Below are 14,967 nucleotides of genomic sequence, written 5' to 3' on the forward strand. Positions count from 1 at the left end.
AAATGTCCTTATTTTTGAAGGAAAAGCTCTTTTTTTTTCAATGAATATAACATTAAATGAATCAGAAATACACTCTATACATTGTTAATGTGGTAAACGACTATTCTAGCTGCAAACGTCTGGTTTTTAATGGAATATGTACATAGGTGTATAGAGGCACATTTACACTGTTCTAATGGTACATTGTGTTTACTAATGGTGTTAGAAGACTATTGATGATTAGAAAACAGGGCAAAATTATTATTTGGAATAAAAATCATTATTTCTAATCTTGTCAATGTCTTGACTATATTTTCTATTCATTTTGCAACTCTTTTGATGAATAAAAACACAACAAATAAATAAAAACACATCAAAATTTTCATAGGTGAGGCCAAACTTTTGAACGGTTGTGTGTACATGTGATTTTACGCTCATGTATAGATATCCATAAATCCAGCGAACAGCATTCGCAGTTTAAAAAAAACGTTTTTTTTTTCCCGCGAGCTTCGCTAACGCGCGTACCTCATAAATAAAGAGAATAAAATCTCCTCAGAGATTGCGTGTGTTTTTTTAACTCTTCTATGCACAGATAGTAAGATTCTAATTAGGTACCTGTATCGTATTAGTCAGCCCGACAGTTGAATGGATGGATGACAGTGAAGGGTCCAGTGTGCTAAGATGAGGATAAGCCTCCGTCTGTCTTCGTCGCTCCTCTTCAGTTTCCAACACCGTCTACAGAGGCAGGTCTGTGCTGTTGTGGCGAGTCTTTCTGGAAGTCCCATCATCCCTGGGCAGAGCTTTCTGCAGGTTGGACATGGCCGCCGTCTTCTTTAGGTCAATGACGGCGTAGCACTCGCTGCGCCGCGGCGCCTGCGCTCCGCACTTTTTGGGCGGCAGGCGCTGGTGCTGCGGCTGCGGCTGCAACTGCGCACCGCCGCCGCCGCCACCGCCGCCGCCGAGGCCTTGGCAGGGAGCTTCTCCCTCGAGGTCCACCTGGATGTAATTCAGCTGCCGCGATGGAGGCATGTGGCTGTGCTCACACCCTCCCACCCCCGGCCTCGATCGCTTGCCAAAATCAAAGCTAAATATCCCTCCCCCTCTGTCTGGTTGACACGGCCGTGGGTGCGGAGGGCAGGTGTGAGGAGGCAGCCGGGGCTGGACCTGCTCTGTGTTGACATAGTTCTGCAGGGCGTCTCTGTGGATGCCCCGGCTATCCTGGTGGTACCCGTTGGGCGTGCCGGGGCCCTCCGAGAACTCGTACTCGTCAAAGTCTTCCTCCTCTTCCTCGTACTCCTCCTCGTCCTGCTCGTCGTCCTCGTCCTCCTGCTCGTCGTCGCGCTGCAGGGCTCTGTACTCCCACACGGGCGGCAGCGAGGGCAGGTTCTCGTAGTTCAGCAGAGCCGTCCGACGGTGACTCCCGCCCATGCCCCTCTCGCAGGCGTAGCCCTGCGGCGGCAGCGACGCCGGGCCGTGGGGGTGCGGGTGCAGCAGGGGGTGGGGGTGACTGTCCCCCGTGCTGCTGCTGCTGCTGGAGCCCACCGACTGCGACACGCTGCTGGGACTCAGCCGCTGCTTGCGGCCGCTCCTCAGGCCGTTGATGTTCTCGTAGGTGAGCTCGCCGCTCTGGCAGCCGTCCGGGTGCTTGAGGCCCGGGTGGCGGTGAGCGTGGTGCAGGAAGTGGTGATAGGAGTGAGAGTTGCACAGGTGCATGGACGGCTCGTCCCCGTCCGTCTCTGAGCCTGTGGCGCCCTCTACTGGCTGAAGGCCGTGTGGATTGTGGCCGTGCCTCTCCCGCTCCCTCTCTCGCTCCCTCTCCAGCAGATGGCGCTGTGCCGGTGTGGGGCCCAGCCTGAATTTGACCTCCTGCGAGGATGGCTGCAAGAACACCTGAGCGTCTTTGTGCTCCTCCAGGGGGCAGCAGCGCAGAGTGGGCTGAGGGTTCCCTTGGCCCCCGACAGGCATGACCCCCCGTGTTGTTTCGGTAAAAGTGTTGGGCCTGACCTCGGGCAGGGAGTGCATACAGTGACGCATGGACAGATCCCCCTCCATGCTCACTGTATTCACATAGGTGTGGGTCTGTGAGGGGAGGGAAATAAACACAACATAAAACTCTTGTGTCAACTCACCAGAAGGCTGTAAAGGGGGACGTGGTCAGGCTCTTACCTGGTCTTCCAAACCCATGAGGCTGTGTCCATGGTCGTCAGCGAGTGACGGCTGAGAGGAATCGCCTCTGATGGGATAACCTGGGTATCCATTAGGAAAAGCCTGAACGGGAAATCCTGGAGCTACAAACACAAGAGTCGCAGAGTAAAGACACGGATAAAGAACTGTGTGGAGCAGCAGTTTTTAGTCCATTGTTTCCTCCATCAGTCGACTAGAATGCACCACATCATATCTGGAACAAAGTCAACAAATGTTTTTCATATATATTTTGCCTGCTCGTTTTTAAGTTTTTTGATTTTATATCTGAATATTATTTGATAAACATCTCATTTCTATGCTTTGAATGACCTTGTTGTTGAAAGGTGCTATACATATAAACTTGCTTTGCCTAAAAGTTTGGTTTCTATAAAAAGTCAGAAAATGTTGACGTTGGCGTTTCCTTAACCCCAAAATGATGCTGCTCTTAAATGTCCTTGTTTTGTCCTCAAATCAAAATGACTTTCTTTCTCATATGGAGCAAAGACATCAGGAAAATATTCACATTTAAGAAGCTGAAAAATCAGAGGCAAGAAAAAAAACCCACTCAAAACGAATAATCGAGTATCAAAATAGTTGAAAATTAATTCAGTAATCGATTAATAATCGATTAATCATTGCAGCACTAACTGACTGAGAGCAAACAAGAGCCAAACCCAGATAAAATGATATAATATTTACTGAATAGTGTCAACATAGTGATCCATGCTGAAGTTAATGATTGATAATAATGTGCATGAGGAAGTCATTGTATTTATTTTTTATTCTATTTTCAGGTCACAATTTTATTGAATTATTTCCCATAAAATTAAATATAATTCCAATGGTTTTGTTGATAACAGCAGGCGAGGACAGCGTCCTCTCTATATTCACCAGTGTAGAGTAAATAAGGCTCAGCTGAGTTGTATCCTTTCTTTCAAACTGTTTTAGCTGGACATGATATTATAACGTGATTTTAAAAGAAAACTATAAGAAGGTATTACTACATGGGGCAAAAATAGATGTAAGTTATACTTCAAAGTGTCACAGTGGAGTCACCTTTTGCTTAAAGTGAATCTTTTCTAGTCATAAGAACTGAGACTTTTGAAGAAATCATTGGTCACTTAACCTTTACCAGCTGTGTGAGGTGTGTGTGTGTGTGTGTGTGTGTGAGGTGTGTGTGTGTGTGTGTGTGTGTGTGTGTGTGTGTGTGTGTGTGTGTGTGTGTGTGTGTGTGTGTGTGTGTGTGACTCACTGTTGGGCGTCTGCGGCGTGCGAGCCATGTCCATCTCCGGCGTGTGACCACTGCGACTCATCATCATGGACTCTTCCACCACGTTGATGCTGTTACACTGCATCAGTTCCTGGAGCAGGTTGAAGATCTCCTCGGCCCGAGAACACTTGAAGGCAAAGATTCCTAATGTGGGGAAATAAAATAACATTATTATCATCATTATTATTATTATTATGGCTCAATCAGACATGGATTACACAATAAAGACACAGGCACAACTTATCAATTAATGGGCACCCATAATTTGTTTAGAAATGTCCTTATTTTTGAAGGGAAATCACTCTTTTTTCAATGAATATAACATTAAATGTATCATAAATACACTCTATACATTGTTAATGTGGTAAACGACTATTCTAGCTGCAAACATCTGGTTTTTAATGTAATATGTACATAGGTGTATAGAGGCACATTTACACTGTTCTAATGGTACATTGTGTTTGCTAATGGTGTTAGAAGACTATTGATGATTAGAAAACCCTTGAAAACCCTTGTGCAATGATGTTAGCACAGCTGAAAACAGTTTTACTGGTTCTTTGACGAAAGGGCAACATTATTATTTTGAATAAAAATCATTATTTATAATCTTGTCAATGTCTTGACTATATTTTCTATTTGTTTTTCAACTCTTTTGATGAATAAAAGTGTGACTTTTGATGGAAAAAACAACAAAAATTGTATAGGTGAGCCCAAACTTTTGAACGGTAGTGTAAATATCCAACATCTTTAATTTGCATTAATCGGGGAAGGTGTTACTGGTCATGTTACAAGTTCATCCATGAAGATAACATTTAACCAGGATCAGACTTCTTGTCCAGATTAGGTCTTTATAGACTTCAATTTGTGCCATGACTTCTTGGACCTAACGTTGAACCACAACCAGTCATAGATCACAACTGAAAGTGAGTGTATACTCACATAATATACAGTTCATGTGAAGACAGAGTGCCTTATTTCTATTCCTAAAGGGACTTTTGGGTTGAGATGTTGTGAGGTATGTAGGATGCTATTTTTTGTACTAAACTGGAATTCAGCCCTTCTTAACTTTGTCTTATTCTAATCTCACATGTCAAATTGTCTCCAATGAAAAGCAACAAACAAAAAAAACAAAGAAACAATAACTTATACAAAGTGAGAGCCCACCAACATCGTGGCTAAATGGCGTAATTGAACCAGTGAAAGTATATTGACTGACCCTGGCCCGTCTGACAGCGGCGACCGCTCTCAAACGAGAACAGGTTGGAGTCGTAGCCGTAGCGTCGCAGGCACAGATACGGCCACCGGATGGCGTCCCGCTTGCGCGTGTGAAGGATGAGCTCGGTCTGCGTGAGCTCCATGATGCCAGAGCCCAGCTCGTTGCCCTCGTCGTCCACATTGGTGACCTAGGACAAGTACAACAAAGAGGGTGGATTCTTGGAAATACACTCAAATAATGTGTTCTTTTTAATCGCAGTCTAATTGAAGCAGACAGACAAAGGAAATTCAAAAAATGGAGATTATTCACCTTAAATTTGGTGAGATGGTTGTCTCGGATGGGGTCTCTGTACAGACAGCTCCAACAGCTCCCCATAGCTTCAGCAGGCCAGCTGAAACCTGTCAGAGGACGCAAAACATCATCATCATCATCATCATCATCATCATCACCATCATCATCATCATCGCCTACTGCCCCTTTAACAATGACAACACCTTTTTAAAGCAATATGAACAAATCACTGATTGTTTGAGTTGGAAAAACCTATGTCAGCTGTGATGTTGCACAAAAACACTGAAAGAAAACACACACACAGTATTTACATGTATTTACAATACAATGTGATTTACAACAATAAAATATGACATAATAAATGATCATACCATTAGAAGTTCAAAATCTTATTGACCCTTTAGCTACAGGTGCGTCTCAATAAATTTGAATATTGCGGAAAAGTTCAAGAACCCAAAATTCAGTATCTCAAAAAATTAGTGTTGTGTTCTTGTTAAATGTGAGCGAAAATCATCACAATTAACAAGAACCAAAGACGTAAAGTACTTCAGTCTGTGTGTATTTAATGTATATAATACAGGGTTTCACTATTTGAGTTGAATTACTGAAATAATTGAACTTTTCCACAATAATCTAATTTATTGAGACGTGTATAGTCTGCAACATGTTTCTAAACTAGAAAAGCACTCGGAGGGCGCAGACCTCCGCCAAGGCAGCTCAGCCCCCCCACAAAATAGCGATAAAAAGAGAAAAGATCTACGGATCACGGCCAAAATTTAATCACGTGTTCGTGTTCCCATTGCGGACATTTCCTGAAAATTTCATCCAAATCTGTTTGTGACTTTTCGAGTTATGTTGCTAACAGACAGACAAACTCTGGCAAAAACATATACCTCTTTGGTGGAAGTATATGTAAAAAAAACTGTTATATCTTTGTTGAAATCCTGGTTATGTCCTGATAGCGTCGATAAATAAAGTTGCCAATAGTGTGTAGCTTTTGCAAACACTGTAATAAACAAACACAGATATTACTTTTTGCTAACTGACCTGTCTGACTGGTTCATTATTATAAGGTTTAGTGCTTTTTCATAGTCTTGAAAGCAGGGAGCATTTCATGTGCTTTGAGGGCAGAGGAATTACATCAATAAATCAATTCACAGGGATAAACCTTTACCTTATTCATGATAACTAGTGGTAATATAACAAATGCTAGGTGGTAAAAGGTTTAGAAGAGGTAAGTGAGGGAAAAGTCACAGCTAAAATCCTTACTCAGTCCAGGCCATCAGTGTGAAGGGATTAACGTCTCAATCCCAGGATCTTCTACTGGGCATCGGCATCACAGGCCAGTTGGTTTGACGGACTGACATCTTCAAGAGAAACGCAACGATGTTCTTCCCCCTGGAAACGAGAGCATGAGTTCGTCAGCACAAAAACACTGTGGATTCACCGTGACGGTGTATGGGAATGAATACACATAACGGTTTTTGAAGATACAGTAATAACATAACAGAGTAAAATGTCAAGACGGGTTCATGAAAACAACAAAAGTTTGCAGCGACTTCGAAGAACGAAGGAGTCGCTGAGAGGCGACGAGACGTCAAAATAAACTTAACACTTTGTTCAAATCATAACATCTTCATAAACTCATCATCAAAATAATCACAGTTGTTAATAAATAGCGGCCAATAGAAAATACAGTGACCAAGATCACCCCCTACAGGTGATTCCCTTCATTTAAAGTCTCCACACACATATGTAACCGACTGTGTCCCTGTCCAATGTGATCACACACTAACATCACAACAAAACAAACAAATTCCAAAATAGCAATCATCAACACATCCAACTATCAATAATCTATGTCTTCTACAAAGTTAAAAACAGAGATGCACAAATTTAATGTCCCATCTGTATCAGCACCATCTTTGTTTTTGAATGTTATGATGACAAAAATGACAAAAACAGTTTAACCTCAGTCATCAAACCCAAAGTTTCTTTAAAGTCAAATAACCCCAAATCAAACACATTAAATAAGACATAATAAGTTGAGCAATTTTCTGTATAATGTTTTGGAATTAACTCTTATATTTTATCAGATGGAAACATATTGGGGGGAAACAAAAGAAATTCTGTCAAACATATTGGGGGTAAAATGTTATCAGAGATCATCCACTGACTGAACCGTTAGCTCAATATCATCATCATTGGTCATATAGAAAAACCCATATCAGCCAAACTCTAATACAATTTAAACTAAATTAAGTGATGTAGTCGTACGGCAATAATTACAGTTACTAAATCAATCCCCAGGCCTAATATCTTCAAAAATGAATGTAGTACTGTCTCATGTTGAGTACTTGTTATGTGTGGTGTTTTTTTGTAAACAACATTAATGGTCTTTTCTGAAGTGCACTTATATATTTTAAAATAAAAACAATATACAAAGCAAATATGGTATATTTAAAGGTGTCATATGTAAGAATGTGGCCAAAAACAGTTACTACATTCAAATTCAAAATACCGAGGTCTTTTATGTTTGGTTTTCTGACGTAACTGGCAACACGTGGTTGCTCGGCAGCCAAGACTCTACTGACTGCAATGATTGATAGACGGCGGTAGGTGGCGCCACATGTCAAAACATGATTTCAAAACATAAACATGATTTGCAGTCTGCAAAATATTTATTTTGTCTGTACTGTTGTTCAGTTTGTTATATGAACATTATTCCTGAGTCTCTGTGACATATTAGGAGGATTTTATGGTCAGTTGATTTAGATTTAATTACATAATGCACCTTTAAAAAAAACAAGGCAAATTAAGGAAAAAACTAATTTTGTAAAAAAACAAACATCTAGGTGAAACAAAATAAAGGTTTTAGTGTGCTTAGCAGCATTAATCATTGTTTCCTGAACACACGTTTAAACTTTCTATATATTATATATATGACAATAATTATCCAATACCAGAAAGCAAAATTGTTGTGATTATTCAGCTGAGCCACATTTACGACCTCAGATTCGTGAAAGTTTCAAAGTTTACCATTAGCTTTCCATGTTCGTCCCTTTAATATATGTATATATATACGTATGGGTGACGATTAATCGGTTTATGTTCGATATGAGTCTCGATAGTGTTTCTTTGTGCTCACACACACACACACACACACACACACACACACACACACACCTTAATCACATTATTCTTTTAATTTTTGGTCCAAAATTTGACAAAAACGTCATACTAAACTGTCGTCCAAAATTTGAAAAAATGTTTGACAAAAATTTTTTTTACCCAAAATTTGACAAAAACGTCATACTATACTGTTGTCCAAAATTTGAAAAAAAAAAATTTGACCCAAAATTTTTCATCCAAAATTTGACAAAAACGTCAAACTATACTGTCTTCCAAAATTTGAAAAAAATCTTTGACAAATTTTTTTTGACAAAAACGTCAAACTATACTGTGTCGTCCAAAATTGGAAAAAATCTTGACAAAAAAAATTTGACCCAAAATTTGACAAAAACGTCGTACTGTACTATGTCGTACAGAATTTTGAAAAAAAAAATCGACCCAAAATTTTTCATCCAAAATTTGACAAAAACGTCAAACTATACTGTCTTCCAAAATTTGAAAAAAATCTTTGACAAATTTTTTTTGACAAAAACGTCAAACTATACTGTGTCGTCCAAAATTGGAAAAAGTCTTGACAAAAAAAATTTGACCCAAAATTTGACAAAAACGTCGTACTGTACTATGTCGTACACAATTTTGAAAAAAAAAATCGACCCAAAATTTTTCATCCAAAATTTGACAAAAACGTCAAACTATACTGTCTTCCAAAATTTGAAAAAAATCTTTGACAAATTTTTTTTGACAAAAACGTCAAACTATACTGTGTCGTCCAAAATTGGAAAAAGTCTTGACAAAAAAAATTTGACCCAAAATTTGACAAAAACGTCGTACTGTACTATGTCGTACAGAATTTTGAAAAAAAAAATCGACCCAAAATTTTTCATCCAAAATTTGACAAAAACGTCAAACTATACTGTCTTCCAAAATTTGAAAAAAATCTTTGACAAATTTTTTTTGACAAAAACGTCAAACTATACTGTGTCGTCCAAAATTGGAAAAAATCTTAACAAAAAAAATTTGACCCAAAATTTGACAAAAACGTCATACTATACTATGTCGTACACAATTTTGAAAAAAAAAATCGACCCAAAATTTTTCGTCCAAGATTGGACAAAAAACGTCAAACTATACTCTGTCGTCCAAAAGTTGAAAACAAATCTGAGAAAAAAAAATTTGGTCCAAAATTTGACAAAAAAGTCATACTTTTTTTTTTTTTTCGACAAATTGAGTATAGCATGTTATAGCAACCTAAGGAAGTGATTTCAATGAAAACAAAGTGAGGACCGGCCAAAATGTCCTCACTTTGTTGGTTAAAAACCCTCACTGGTCCTCAGTATGCCGCAAGTACAAGAACACACGCGCTCGCGCGCGCGCGCTGTACACGGACACATTTCAGAGCAACACCGCTGCATTGAGAAGAGCGGCTCAAACCTGGGCCTGCACATCTGACTGGACACACACACACACACACACACACACACACACACACAAATAAACGTACATAAACACACACACACACACTGCTACCTTGAATCAATGCGAGCAGGATAAACAGAGCACATACAGTGTGACTGGAGCTTTCCCTCCATCTGAGAAACACACACACACATGTACACACACATGTACACACGTACACACACATACAGCCTGTTTGCTCCATCACACACACACCGACACAGAGCCTTAAACCAAGCCGACCGCGGGGCTTCACCTTCCCCCTCCGCTGATGTGCACTCACACTCGGTCAGAGTCATGATACCAAAGCACGACAACAGCAGCAGCAGCAACAGCAGCAGCTCACTGACAACCACCAAATACACAACGACACACATTAACATTAACATTAACATTAACTCACACACACAGAGTCAGTCAGTGTGTACGTGGTTTGTTGTTACTCACATGTCTGACACGGCTTTTCCTCTCTGATATTTGCCTTAATGCGAAACGAGCACTGAAGCTGCTGCTGCTGCTGCTGCTGCTGCGATTAGTTGCGGCTGCTGCTTCTGCTGCTGCCGAGGATGATGGTGGTGTTGGTGTTAGCGGGATGTGGCATTTGCACGACAGGGTGCGATTATAGGATGCAGGGAAAGCAGAAGAAAAATAATATTTGTGTTGTTTTTCCCCCTTCCTTCCTTCCTCCTCCTCTTCTTCTTCTTCTTCTTCTACTATAACGCCCCCCTACTGCAACACGGGCCTCTGTCTCTGCCTGTGTGACATTTCCCAAGCAGCTGGGGTGAGAGTTCACAGGCAGACAACGAGGCTGCGAGGAGAGGAAAGAAGGTAAAGGAGCGCTGGAGGACCAGGGAGAAGGAAAAGGTGTGACTGACGACTGCTGCTGCTGCTAATGCTGCTGCTGCACGACGGATGGCGACGAGGAGCAAATTCTGACATGGATGTAAGTCAAAAATGAAAAGAAAGAAAGAACACAATGCATAAAGGATTTTAGAAGTTGAGTAAAGTAGTGCATTATGCAATAAATCATAAAATCCTCCTAATATGTCACAGAGACTCAGGAATAATGTTCATATAACAAACTGAACTCACCAACAACAACAGTACAGACAAATTATTTGCATTAAAAAAAATATTTTGCAGACTGCAAATCATGTTTTGGCATGTGGCGCCACCTACCGCCGTCTACCAATCATTGCAGTCAGTAGAGTCTCAGCTGCCGAGCAACCACGGGTTGCCAGTTACGTCAGAAATTGAAACCTAAAAGACCTCTGTATTTTGAATTTGAATGTTGTAACTGTTTTTGGCCACATTCTTACATATGACACCTTTAATACTATGAGAATAAAGTCGTAATCTCTGTAAATCAAAACAACACTCATGCAAATAAATAATATGACTGCATAGACTGAACAAATGATAACAGAGCTGCACATTAACTGTCAAAAGCGGCATAAAGTGAGTATAAAAAGACCGGAAAACCACTGGAAACAAGATCCAACACAGCCACAAAATGATCAGTTTTAGTATTTCACCCCAACCTGTCGAGGCAGATAAAAGGGCGTCTTTTCTCTCTCCACTGTTGCCCAAGTGTTTGCTCATCGTGTGAATTGTGTGTGTTTCTCTGCTCTCGGTGTCTACAGAGCCTTGAAATGATGTATGTTGTGATTTAGTGCCATAGAAATAGAATAGAACAGTAAAGAATTGAATTGTACCAAGGTAAAATGAAAGGGCTGTCCCTTTCATTTTACCTTGGTACAATTAAATTCTATAATATAAAAAAATGTTATTGTTAAAATGGGAAAGTGCTCCCAAATATATATACATACACATTAACCCTATTTAAAACTATTCATTAATTATTAATAGATTCACGTGTACAAATACACACATATATATATATATATAAAAGAATTGAATTGTACATGTGAATCTATTAATAATTAATTAATAGATTTAAATAGTAAATAGATTTTTTTTAAAACAAGCAACAACAACAAAAAATCAACACATTCAAGAAAACAAGTAAGTAAATGAATAAAATAAGATAAATATCTAATAAGTTGGACTAATGTAGTGTTTTTACTTTTCAAACAGGTTTCCATAGTCATGTGACTTTTGTTAAAAAACAACAATAAAACAATACATTTTTGTTTGTGGAAAAAAAAAGATTAAATAAAGTTATTCAATGTCTTTTATCTTACGGACTACAAATTATACAGTTATGGGTGAATGTTGTTTTTAAATGTAATTAAAAATAAAAAAATATATAAAATAATTGAATTGTACATGTGAATCTATTAATAAATAATTAATAGATTTAAATAGTTAATTTATCAATTAATATTCATATAAAGTAAAAAATAAAAAACAAGCAACAACAACAAAAAATCAACACATTCAAGAAAACAAGTAAGTAAATGAATAAAATAAGATAAATATCTAATAAGTTGGACTAATGTAGTGTTTTTACTTTTCAAACGGGCTTCCATAGTCATGTGACTTTTGTTAAAAAACAACAATAAAACAATACATTTTTGTTTGTGGAAAAAAAAAAGATTAAATAAAGTTATTCAATGTCTTTTATCTTACGGACTACAAATGATACAGTTATGGGTGAATGTTGTTTTTTAAATGTAATCAAAAATAAAATAAAAATAAATACGTTTCGGTGACGTCACTGCACAAGGTTACCAACGAATAAAGCGCTCGTGACGTCACGTGTTTTGGCTCCGTGTTTGACACCGTGTCTCTGGTGAAGGAGTGTCCGCAGATAACGCTGCTCTGCCCGGGTTTATCAGTGACATAAACGAACTAACACACAGATAGACTGTGAGCACGAGCTAAAGCCCGAGTCAACGGTAAAGTAAGTGTGTTTTGTTTTGTTTTGTTTTGTTTTTTAACGGACACTCACGGTTAAAATGTCCCTTTTATCGCGTCAGTTACATCCGTTTATCTCTCCAACGTTAACGACTTTGGTCGCGTTTTCTCGTACGTTTCAAACGTGATTCGCACGGTTTGCTAGCATTTTGAAGCACAACGTTACTCAAGCTAACACACAAAACCGGAAATAAAACACAAGTTAAACAACCTTAAAGTAGCTAACATGATAATGACAAAGGTACGTACTTTTAAGGGGACACGTTTTGCGAAACTTCAACTGTTATGAAACGCAATGACGCCTCTTCCGTGTCAGCTAACAGCGAAGGTGAACTGTGTCCACCAATAAAAAGCAGTAGTTTATCAAATAATAAGTAAATATACACAACAATTAGCATATCAGTAGAGAGAGAGAGATCAGGTGCATGTGTGTTATTATTATCCACAGTCTTTTGGGAAGAAGTTGGTTGTTGTTTTGTCTGTTGTAGCTCTTATGGTTCTCAGCTTATCTGATTGGAGGGTTTTCTGTTTTCAAACCAACCATTGAAGCTTTATGTCTATATATCTGTAAGGACTCGCCATATACTGCTGATCATTAAAGGTGTCATATGTAAGAATGTGGCCAAAAAACAGTTACAACATTCAAATTCAAAACAACGAGGTATTGTAGGTTTGGTTTTCTGACATAACTGGCAACCCATGGTTGCTCGGCAGCGGTGACTCTACTGACTGCAATGATTGGTAGACGGCGGTAGGTGGCGCCACATGACGCCAAAACATGATTTCAAAACATAAACATGATTTGCAGTCTGCAAAATATTTTGTCTGTACTGTTGTTGTTGGTGAGTTCAGTTTGTTATATGAACATTATTCCTGAGTCTCTGTGACATATTAGGAGGATTTTATCATTTATTACATAATGCACCTTTAATGGATGACAATCATTTGGCAATTATTTTTAATAATCGGTTAATTCGTTTGAGGAGGTTTTTCCTTAAAAGTACATATTTTGTAGTTATGACACACAAGAATCCTCAGTAACTTATAAATGTTTATTATTATTAGTAGTAGTAGTAGTAGTAGTAGTAGTACATGCACAGTATTTCTATTGTATTGATATATTTACATTTTCAATTGTGATGTGATACGCAATGTAATTATAACATGTGGCTTAAGGAAAAGGACATATTTTGCTCCTCTGTGAAATTAAATATAACGTGTGATTTATTCATGTACCAAGACAATTATTTGGGGAAACACCTTTCTAACATTATTAACCCTAATCCTTGGACTGAACAATCATCCATACATCCATCTTCTATGTGATTGTATGTAAGGTGTGTGTTTTCCGGATATTAAAATGCAACTGGAGCCGATTGGCTGAACTATCTCGCAGGCTCTCATCATTCTCAGTTACTTTAAAGACTACATTTACTACACTGTTGCAGGGTTTTGTAACAGTTTTACTTTGCGTAAATTGACTTGAGCTGACGTTGCACTACGTTATCAGACAACTCTTTAGCTCTGTGGGTTTACAACAGGAATAAACTTGGCACATCCGCCTCTTAAAACAAGCGTGTTGAAGAGAACAATTACATACTTATTTACAATTAAATCATCTGATTGTACATAAATATTGTTGAGGATTAACTTCCCTGCTCTTAATCTAGAACATGTGGCTGATGATGGGAATGACAGCCCTGCCCCACGTGGGAGGGCTGTACGGTGGCTACATCACACGCAAAGAAGTCAAGACTTGGTACCAGACTCTGAAGAAACCATCATGGCGCCCGCCAAATGCTGCCTTCCCTGTAGCGTGGACATGTCTATACACCGGCATGGGGTAAAAAATAAAATATATATATATTATGATTAAGTGTCTCTGAGATCTGCTGCTGTTCCTCTCTGCAGCTCCCTCTGTATACTTGTAATTATCCAGGTATGGCTCCTACCTGGTGTGCAAAGAACTGGGCGGTTTCACTGAAGACGCAGTGGTTCCACTGGGACTTTATGGGCTACAGCTCGCTCTCAACTGGGCCTGGACTCCGATTTTCTTTGGTGCACACAAGATGAAATTGGTGAGATCAACGTCGAACCAGAATTATTTCTTTTACATCTCAACAGTCTGTGCCGATTTCCCACATTTTACCCCCCTCTCTCTGCCCAATGTAGGCACTCTTTGAGATTATACTTCTAACTGGGACCGTCGGAGCCACCATGGCGTCCTGGTACTCCATCAACCGCACTGCCGCGCTGCTCCTGGCACCGTACCTGTCCTGGCTGTGCCTCGCCACCACTCTCAACTACTGCATATGGAGAGACAACCGCGAGGACAAAGAAGAGTAGCAAAATATCTTCACATCAAACCCTTTTTTTTTTTTTTTTAAATATAAATCACAATAGATTGTCACTGAGCATATCTCACACTAAATAATTACACTGAAGTTTATACAGATTGTTTTTTTTATGAAATCTCTTGTGCACTTTTATAATTGCAAAGGTTTTGTCTGCTATATTAACCTGTTACAATAAAGATTTCCGTCCAATTTATCTTTGGATT

At 39.2% G+C, this 14,967-nt stretch overlaps 2 protein-coding genes across 2 annotated transcripts; one reads left to right on the forward strand and one right to left on the reverse strand.

The window, feature by feature from the left end:
* Positions 1 to 714: 714 nt before the first annotated feature.
* frs3 (fibroblast growth factor receptor substrate 3) lies at positions 715 to 10,092 on the reverse strand (the record flags this gene model as incomplete). The annotated part of the gene is made up of 7 exons (XM_083892293.1): positions 9,975 to 10,092; positions 6,210 to 6,338; positions 4,959 to 5,047; positions 4,650 to 4,836; positions 3,416 to 3,577; positions 2,146 to 2,267; positions 715 to 2,058 (listed from the first exon to the last, which is right to left on the reverse strand). The coding sequence occupies exons 3-7, from the start codon at positions 5,022 to 5,024 to the stop codon at positions 715 to 717; spliced, it is 1,881 nt and encodes a 626-aa protein (XP_083748419.1). The 5' UTR covers positions 5,025 to 5,047; positions 6,210 to 6,338; positions 9,975 to 10,092.
* Positions 10,093 to 12,270: 2,178 nt separating this feature from the next.
* Positions 12,271 to 14,935, forward strand: tspo (translocator protein). Its single transcript, XM_083892303.1, has 4 exons — positions 12,271 to 12,393; positions 14,078 to 14,250; positions 14,347 to 14,485; positions 14,580 to 14,935. Exons 2-4 carry the CDS (start codon positions 14,081 to 14,083, stop codon positions 14,751 to 14,753), a joined length of 483 nt encoding a protein of 160 aa, XP_083748429.1. The 5' UTR covers positions 12,271 to 12,393; positions 14,078 to 14,080; the 3' UTR covers positions 14,754 to 14,935.
* The last annotated feature ends 32 nt before the right edge of the window (positions 14,936 to 14,967 follow it).

Source organism: Microchirus variegatus (assembly GCF_963457635.1).
Source record: "Microchirus variegatus genome assembly, chromosome: 7".
NCBI lineage: Eukaryota > Metazoa > Chordata > Actinopteri > Pleuronectiformes > Soleidae > Microchirus > Microchirus variegatus.